The sequence below is a fragment of the Dermacentor variabilis genome, chromosome 5 (assembly GCF_050947875.1).
Source record: "Dermacentor variabilis isolate Ectoservices chromosome 5, ASM5094787v1, whole genome shotgun sequence".
Taxonomy (NCBI): domain Eukaryota; kingdom Metazoa; phylum Arthropoda; class Arachnida; order Ixodida; family Ixodidae; genus Dermacentor; species Dermacentor variabilis.
Window position 1 is genome coordinate 28615295 of NC_134572.1, and position 9706 is coordinate 28625000.

Sequence of the window (9706 nt, forward strand, 5' to 3'; positions counted from 1 at the left end):
AACTGCTCATATGTGTAGAACGCTGCGGGCAGTTCCACCTTCATGTTCGAGCTCACAATCAGAGCGTGGTAGCAGAATGACTTACTGGTGTAGTGCAAATCGCGAGGAATATTTCACTGCGCGGCACGGCTCCACTGTTTCTCAACATCACCGCAGCAGTCTTGGAAGCTGTGAATATCTTCACACTGCTTATCGTTGCCTACAATGTCAAGCATAGAGTCGACGTCGCGCAAAGGTTGTCGCAGATGCGTAGTTCCATTGACTCCGGGGCGTTTGCAGGCGCATTACAAGGAGAAGTTACACATCATGCGAAAGAGTAAACTCAGCTTAAAGTTCCTAAAATATTCAGAGCAGTTGGTTTGAAATTTTCTGTAGGAAACTCAGTTAGAAGAACAGGTTGAGCGAAATATTTGTTGTCGTAACGAGCACTTTCAGCTTCTCACCGCTTCCCTTGAATGCCATGACGGCATGGTAACGTGATCATAGCTGATGGTCTCAAAATTCGGAGTTTTCTGAATTAATCCGAATCGTAATACGTTTTTCTTCTTTTTTTACCGGTGAGCGTTGTTCAGATTTTATGGGGTTAATCAGAAAACGCCGAACCCCAGTTCTGTGGTATCGTTCACCTGTGTTACTCAAATGATCATTGAAGAGCTGATAATATTGATCATTTCTGTCACTGATCGGGTTTTGTACCTGGACATACGTGAGTGGCAAGCACGACGCGGCTATATAGTAATCCTCTTGTAGATTTTCGCTGGTTACAAGACCACTGTGAAATGGCTGGACTTATTTGCTTATTTTAGGTAAGCAATTGACACGGTTTACCGTCTCGCCATGGGCTATCCTTTGGCTATGCTAATCTCTTTCTACATAAGTACGCCAAGCAAGTGGAACATGTCTGCAGAAATGTTCCATTTACTAAGCGAAAGCCATATGGAACGAGAGTCCTTGAGCGTCGGCTTTTCCTTCGGTCGAGCTTTTTGCCGCTAGCTGTAATTGCATATCAACTTTTAATATATCGCTCCACTTGCTTCTCTAAGTGGAGCACCTCATTCGTGTTTCACATATGTTCCACCAATTAAATAGAGCATATTTGCAAATATTTTTCACCTAACGAAACTTAAGAGTGATGATAAAGAGTGTATGAATGGCGCTGCATTGAAGGCAAGTCGATTAATTTTGACCGCAGAGTGCCCTTCGAGGTATTTCTAAATCTAACTATACAAGCATTTTGCTTCCGTTCTAACGTGCTCGCTGGAACTACGAATCAAACCCATGGCCTGGCGGTCAGCGCCACAACGCCTTTGCAGGTGAGTCTCCGCGGCGTGTTACATTATCGGATGAGTAATCTTCAGGGGCGCCTTCCACAGTTAACACTCCTTGAACGTTGAGACAAGCGTAAACCTTTTGCTACACGTTCCTGATCGATGTTTTGTATACGTCCTGAGCAGGCATATAGAGGTGGTGTGACGTGCACATTGGTCACAGTCTGAGGTCAAAAGGAAAATAAGAGCAGAGTGTCGGATGTTGGAAAAGAGGGAAAAGTGATCGCCGACGAAAAAGACAATGAAATAGTGGCCATGTAAGCAGCAAATCCGAAGTAAGACCAAGTCACGGCGAGCATGAACAAAGGAAGCATCTGAGCAATAAATAAATAAGGAAGCGTTGTTGCATTGATGAGCCAATTTGTTCTTGGAAAAGAACAGACTTACACGGGGAAGATAAGCAGATGCTATCAGCCAACTAATAGAGCTAGACGTACGGTATTTCATTTCACGCGAGGTGTCGCTTGCCTTGAACAGTTCATACAAGCCGCACTCTTAAGCAAAATGACACCCTTTGGATCGTATCTTGTCACACAACAATAATCGTCATCTGGCTTGTACGCATTTCCTTTCTTTAACGCTGCGAGCCCGGTATTTCCAAGTAAAGAATGGCATGCGCGTTATCAGCATAACAGAGCATTCTCGACAGGAAAGTAGCGAGCGCAGCGTTTTCAAAAAGGAAACGCAAGCAAAACAGATGACAATGATCGTTGTGGTGCAAGATACGACCCAAATCGTGTAGTTTTGCTGAAGACTGCGGCGCGTCACAGCAAGCCTCAGAGGTAGCGGGTGTCTTCACTCCTCCCCTACGTGTTTCACACGAGACAATCTCTTGGCGTTCTCGTCTTGAAGCTGGTCTTATGCTGTTATCACCGCTAGTGGGTAGCTGGAGTAAGCAACAACGCGATATAACGCGGTGCCGTTAAGCCATTGTTTTCATGAGCTGGATGAACTGATACGGATTGCCCACTGTGCTAATTCATCCTTCATTTTTATCATTTTTGCCACACAACATTTTTATCATTTGCCACACAACGATAACCGTCATCTGTCTTGCTCGCATTTCCTTTCTTTTACGCTGCGAGCCCGGTACTTCAAAGTCACGAACGGCATGCGCGTTATGAGCATGACTGACAGGAAAGTAGCGAGAGCAGCGTTTTCAAGAAAGGAAATGCAAGCAAGACAGATGACGGTTATTGTTGTGTGGCAAATATTCACGTGAAGGGGTGTACAATTGTTTAAGAGTGCATGCAACATGGCAGGTGATACGACAAAGAGGCGTGAGAACAGGAAATACACGCCTGCGCGTTCGGACACCATGATAATACAACGCCATAACAGAAATAAAAAAGCTAAGGCAAACAGCACTGGGGGTGACTTAATCACAAATTAATGAAAAACACGTAAATAAACAAGACAAATGATTCGTAAAAAAAACAACTAAAACATACCACGTGACAACAATAAATAGACATGAGAGCATTCGGACAAGAAAAAATGACCTTCTGGCACGAGCACAATACGATATCAAAATACAAAAGTGGAGAAAAGGTGTGACAACACGAAATACACGTGCACATATTCAGACGGGGTACCGACCAAAAGAAATAGGAAAATAAGATATAAATAACCATAAGGTGCGACGAAAGTCACGTGGAGCCAACTGACTAAACGGCAGAAAGGAAAGATTGCAAGCACTTTCATTTTATTCACAAGCTACTATCGACAATTTGTCGATTGCCATATGCATTGTAAATAAATTCATTATAAGATAATTAGCGAGCGTTTGTTAATTAGTCAATTTCGCATCTGCCTGCGTGTGGAAATTATGTTTAACCTCAGCAAGTAAGTTGGTACATGTGTTAGAAATATTCTATCTGCCACAGTGACTTTTTTAAAATTTTGGTGCAGCTAAAAAGAAAAAAAACCCAGACAGTTACGATCTTACGGAACAGCTTAACAATGTTGCTAAATATACGTTTGCAGGCCTCGTGGAGCATCACTGACTCTGCATCGGGTCATCATCATCATCATCAGCCTGGTTACGCCCACTGCATGGCAAAGGCCTCTCCCATACTTCTCCAACAACCCCGGTCACGTACTAATTGTGGCCATGTCGTCCCTGCAAACTTCTTAATGTCATCCGCCCACCTAACTTTCTGCCGCCCCCTGCTACGCTTCCCTTCCCTTGGAATCCAGTCCGTAACCCTTAATGACCATCGGTTATCTTCTCTCCTCATTACATGTCCGGCCCATGCCCATTTCTTTTTCTTGATTTCAACTAAGATGTCATTTACCCGGGTTCGCTGCCTCACCCAATCTGCTCTTTTCTTATCCCTTAACGTTACACCCATCATTCTTCTTTCCATAGCTCGTTGCGTCGTCCTCAATTTCAGCAGAACCCTTTTCGTAAGCCTCCAGGTTTCTGCCCCATATGTGAGTGCTGGTAACACACAGCTGTTATACACTTTCCTTTTGAGGGATAATGGCAACCTGCTGTTCATGATTTGAGAATGCCTGCCAAACGCACCCCAGCCCATTCTTATTCTTCTGGTTATTTCAGCCTTATGATCCGGATCCGTGGTCACTACCTGCCCCAAGTAGATGTATTCCACTTCCAGTGCCTCGCTACCTATCGTAAACTGCTGTTCTCTTCCGAGACTGTTAAACATTACTTTAGTTTTCTGCAGATTAATTTTCAGACCCACCCTTCTGCTTTGCCTCTCCAGGTCAGTGAGCATGCATTGCAATTGGTCCCCTGAGTTACTAAGCAAGGCAATATCATCAGCGAATCGCAAGTTGCTAAGGTATTCTCCATCAACTTTTATCCCCAATTCTTCCCACTCCAGGTCTCTGAACACCTCCTGTAAACATGCTGTGAATAGCATTGGAGAGATCGTATCTCCCTGTCTGACACCTTTCTTTATTGGGATTTTGTTGCTTTCTTTGTGGAGGGCTACGGTGGCTGTGGAGCCGCTATAGATATCTTCCAGCATTTTTACATATGGCTCATCTACACCCTGATTCCGTAATGCCTCCATGACTGCTGAGGTTTCGACTGAATCAAACGCTCTCTCGTAATCAATGAAAACTATATATAAGGGTTGGTTATATTTTGCACATTTCTCTATCACTTGATTGATAGTGTGAATATGCTCTATTGTTGAGTAGCCTTTACGGAATCCTGCCTGGTCCTTTGGTTGACAGAAGTCTAAGGTGTTCCTGATTCTATTTGCGAGTACCTTAGTAAATACTTTGTAGGCAACGGACAGTAAGCTGATCGGTCTATAATTTTTCAAGTCTTTGGCGTCCCCTTTCTTACGGATTAGGATTATGTTAGCGTTCTTCCAAGATTCCGGTACGCTCGAGGTTATGAGGCATTGCGTATACAGGGTGGCCAGTTTCTCTAGAACAATCTGACCACCATCCTTCAACAAATCTGCTGTTACCTGATCCTCCCCAGCTGCCTTCCCCCTTTGCATAGCTCCTAAGGCTTTCTTTACTTCTTCTGGCGTTACCTGTGGGATTTCGAATTCCTCTAGGCTATTCTCTCTTCCACTATCGTCGTGGGTGCCACTGGTACTGTATAAATCTCTATAGAACTCCTCAGCCACTTGAACTATCGCATCCATATTAGTAACGATATTGCCGGCTTTGGCTCTTAACGCACACACACACACACACACACACACACACACACACACACACACACACACACACACACACACACACACACACACACACACACACACACACACACACATATATATATATATATATATATATATATATATATATATATATATATATATATATATATATATATATATATATAAAATTTTATCGATGGAGTCGCCGGTTATTCCCTCAATGAGACGTTGAGATTTTTGTACCTAATTATAAATGTCAACAGGCACTTATTTTCTGCCAGAAAGTGACAACAATAATAATAAACAGAAAGGGTGAGTGGCGGTTGACAAATGAGCACCAAGAGGGCTTTTCAGATGACATTGTCGATTTAAACAATGGTTGATGTAGCGGATGAAGGGAAGGCTTCCTACATTTGTGCAATGAGATGAAGACGAGAAATACTCATCCTTGTTACTGTTGATGTAAATCACTATGGCTGTCGGTATGGAGCCATAATGAACATCGTGAGTTAGGGTTACTTCGTGGTACTTGTTCTGTCTTCTCGGAGTTGACGGTTGACTCGGGGGCTGAGAAATTTCCCATAATGTAGAGTCGCTCTGGCGACGCGTTCTTATTTTACAAGAAGAGACGGAAAGAAAGAAAGAAATGATAGCTAGAAACGCTAGAAACGCAATAAAAAGCCATGCCTCACCACCACCACCAACGCCACCACCACCACCACCACCACCACCACCACCACCACCACCACCACAATCATCATCATCATCATCCGCCTGTTTTATGTCCACTGCAGGACGAAGGCCTCTCCCTGCGATCTCCCCCCTGTCCTCCGCCAACCGATTCCAACTAGCGCCCGCGAATTCCCTCATTTCATCCTCCACCTAGTCTTCTACTGTACTCGACTGCGTTTCCCTTCTCTTCGTACCCATTCTGTAACCCTTATGGTCCAGCGGTTGTCTAACCTGAGCATTAGATGACCGGTCAAGCTCCATTTTTTTCTCTTGATGTCAATTAGAATATCTTCTATACCCGTTTGCTCTCTGATTCAAGCCGCTCTCTTTCTGTCTCTTAACGTTATGCCTAGTTACCTTCGTTCCATCGCTCTTCGCGCGGTCCTTAACTTGTTCTCAAGCTTCTTTGTCAGTCTCCAAGTCTCTGCCCCATATGTCAGCGCTGGTAAAAGGCACCTTCCTTTTCAATGATAACGGTAAGCTTCCGGTCAGAAGCTGACAATGTCTGCCGTATGCGATCCAAGCCATTCTAATTCTATGAATTTCCTTCTGATGATCAGGGTTCCCTGTGATTAATTGACCTAGGTAAACGTACTCCTTCACAGATTCTAGAGGCTGACTGGCGATCCTGAACTCTTATTCCTTTGCCCGGCTATTCACCATTATCTTTGTATTCTGCCATATTAATCTTGAACTCCACTCTTACACTCTCTCTGTTAAGGTCCTCAATCATTTGTTGTAACTCGTGTGCATTGTTGCTGAATAGAACAATGTCATCGGCAAACCCAAGGTTGCTGAGATATTCGCCGTCGATCCTTACTCTTAAGTCTTCCCAGTTTAATAGCTTGAATACTTCTTCCAAGCACGCAGTGAATAGCAATGGAGAGATTGTGTCTCCGTGTTTGACCCCTTTCTTTATATTATAGGTATCTTCCTGCTTTTCTTGTGTAGAATTAAGGTAGCTGTAGAACCTCTGTAAATATTTTGCAAGGTATACGTACGTAAGCGTTCTGTACTTCTTGATTACGTAATGCCTCTATGACTGCTGGTATCTCTACTGAATCAAATGCCTTCTCGTAATCTATGAAAGCCATATAGAGAGGCTTATTGTACTCGGCGGATTTCTCAATAACCTTAATAATGACATGGATTTTCGCCTATTTATTCACTCCCTTGATTCCAAAATATATCCTTCAGAATTAAAAATAGTCAAAGTAATTCAGATTTACAAGGACGGAGATCGTTCTAATCCATCAAGTTATCGGCCGATTTCAAATAATAGCGTTATCGACGCAGTCTTTCAAAAGATAGTCTCTGTGCAAATAAACGAATTCATATCTAAATCCAATATACTGAGCCCCCAGCAACAGTTTCAGACGTCAGAAACCTACCTCTTCCGCTGTTTTCACCCTGACGCACCTACTGAATACGGCTCTCCAGCAGAATAAAATTGCGGTCATTGTCTATTTCTACATAAAAAAGGCCTTCGATACAGTTGACCATAAGATATTACTGAACAAGATTAACAATCTAGGGTTTAGGGGCAAAATCCTGACTTACTTCGAAGCTACCTCAGTAACTGCAAGCAGCAAGTAATACTTAAAAATTATACGTCTACTTCACAAACCGTACTAACTAGTGTGCCATATGGTTCCGTTCTTGGGCCCATGCTTTTCTCACTCTAGATAAATTATTTCCCTGCAGCGCCTAGACATTCACAGGCTTTGATTTATGCTGAAGACACCGCTCTTCTATTTACTGGAGCCAGTCTGCTTGATATACATGATAAAATAAATGCAGAGTTACATAACGTTTTTAAGTGGTTCACGTCGAATGAACTGACCCTTAATCTTAGTAAGACTAAGTATACAGTTTTTCATTCCAGGAACAAAAACTCAATACTGAAATACTGGACATATCATTGCGAGGTACAAAACTACAATCAGTTGTCTCCTACAAATATTTAGGCATTTTCTTTGATTCAGACATGCACTGGAAAACTCACATTAAACACCTTTGTTGCAACCTTGCTGACGGATGGTATATTCTTCTTAAGGCTTGTGGATGTTTCGAATATCCTGTCCTACGCATTCGGTACTTTTCCTTCACTCAGAGTCACATATCTTATTGTATTGATTCATGGGGAAACACTTTTATAACTTACCTTGTCCCCGTATTCCGTCTGCAAAAATGCGCATTAAGAATTATCACTTCTTCTAGGTGTACACAATCCAGTACGTACACTCTTAGGCAAAGGTACGCCCTTTGGTGTGTATATCTGCACACAACAATAATCGTCATCTGCCTTGCTTGCGCTTTCTTCCTTGAAAACGCCGCGCCCGCTATTTTCCTCTCAGCAATGCTATGTCATGCTAATAACGCGCATGCGGTTCGTTACTGGGAAGTACCGGGCTCGCCGCGTTAAAGAAAGGAAATGCGGACAAGACAGGTTAACGATTATTGTTGTGTGGAAAAAGGGCGTAATTTTGCTTGAGAGTGTACTTGTATAGCTCATTGCATGTGTTGCCAGTGCATGCATTGTATGAATTGAAAATTGCTGAGGTCATTGGTAGTGTTATCGAAACCAATAATCCACTTCCAATTACTTTGTTTAAAATCCCGTTACGAAATACAAGAGCTACAACTAATAATTGTTTTAACCTGTCTCCATGTCATAATCTGTACGGGAAAAGGCTCGTGGAATTTAACGGCGCACTTATTTGGAATTCTCTGCCAATACATATAAAAGAAGCCCGCAACTTTAGGTCTGCTGTGAGAAAATACTTTTTTGAAAAATACTGTCGATAAAAGTACACTTCTTTATATCTACACTCCTGCCTAAGTTGTGCATGTAAATTGCTCAAGTTGTGCATGTCAATTTCATTGTTGTGTATTATGTCTGTTTGTTTGCTCGCGTGCGTGAAGGATAAAAGAACACTTAGTTTATATTTACCTTCGTGTCTGAGTTGTCTATGCTAATATTACTATTATGTATTATGCCTGGTGTTTTTGTTTGCTCGCGTGCTGCGTTTTACATCCTAAGTTCCCTATGGACCCGGGACTAGCCAATGAATATGGGTCCACTAATGCTTTTGTAGTTTGTAAGATATGTTGTAAATAAATAATGAATGAATGAATGAATGAATGAATGAATGAATGAATGAATGAATGAATGAATGAATGAATGAATGAATGAATGAATGATGTGACCCATTGTACAGTATCCCTTCCTGAAGCCAGCCTGTTCCCTCGGTTGACTAAAGTCCAGTGTTGCCCTTATTCTATTGGAGATTATATTGGTAAATATCCTATATAATACTGGGAGTAAGCTAACGGCCCTATAATTTTTCCATTCTTTAACGTCTCCCTTTTTGTGGATTAGTATAACGTTTGCATTCTTTAAGTTGTCTGAAACCCTTGTGGGACCCCTGGTTGTAATATGGGACCCCTGACTGGGACCCCTTACTGTAGCATGCGAAAACAGCAAGCTATTAAATACAATGTGACTGCCGGTATTTGCGAATTTCTGACTGCTTGGGAGTTTTACTGCTTTCAACGCGGCTGTTCAACATCATAATATGAGCAGACGCGAGGGGTTCCTTAAAGAACAGTTCTTTTCACTGTTTTGTTGAATATGCTGGTGAGTGCCGTGCTTCTTTGAGTGCGTCACTGATGAATCGGCACGGAAATAGGTCTTGCTTTTGGGACTCTAGAGCAGCTCTTCACAGCCTCCTGCTTGCTTCAGATCACAGCACCCACCAACAATTGGCACTCGACAACAGCGAATAAATCATCATGCTCTACAAAAATGACTCGACACGATTTTTCAATGGCATTCGGGTCATTGCGGCCTGGTCGGCAACGAAGTTGCAGACAAGGCCTACGGTTGTCTGCATAGTTGTCTGGTTGTTTGCCTACGGAAGACAACCACATGTTCTCCAATTTCTTTGGTGAGTACGGACGCTGCTAGCAAACATCGTCTGCTTGCCCGCAGAA

General features: G+C 42.7%; 1 protein-coding gene across 1 annotated transcript in view; it reads left to right on the forward strand.

Annotated features, from left to right (window-relative positions):
• The first annotated feature begins 1278 nt into the window (after window positions 1–1278).
• The window catches only part of LOC142583469 (uridine phosphorylase 1-like), a 23141-nt gene continuing 14713 nt past the window's right edge, over window positions 1279–9706 (forward strand). Inside the window, exon 1 of the mRNA XM_075693957.1 lies at window positions 1279–1313. Within this exon, the coding sequence (XP_075550072.1) occupies window positions 1279–1313 (35 nt within the window). The remainder of the gene's footprint in view (window positions 1314–9706) is intronic.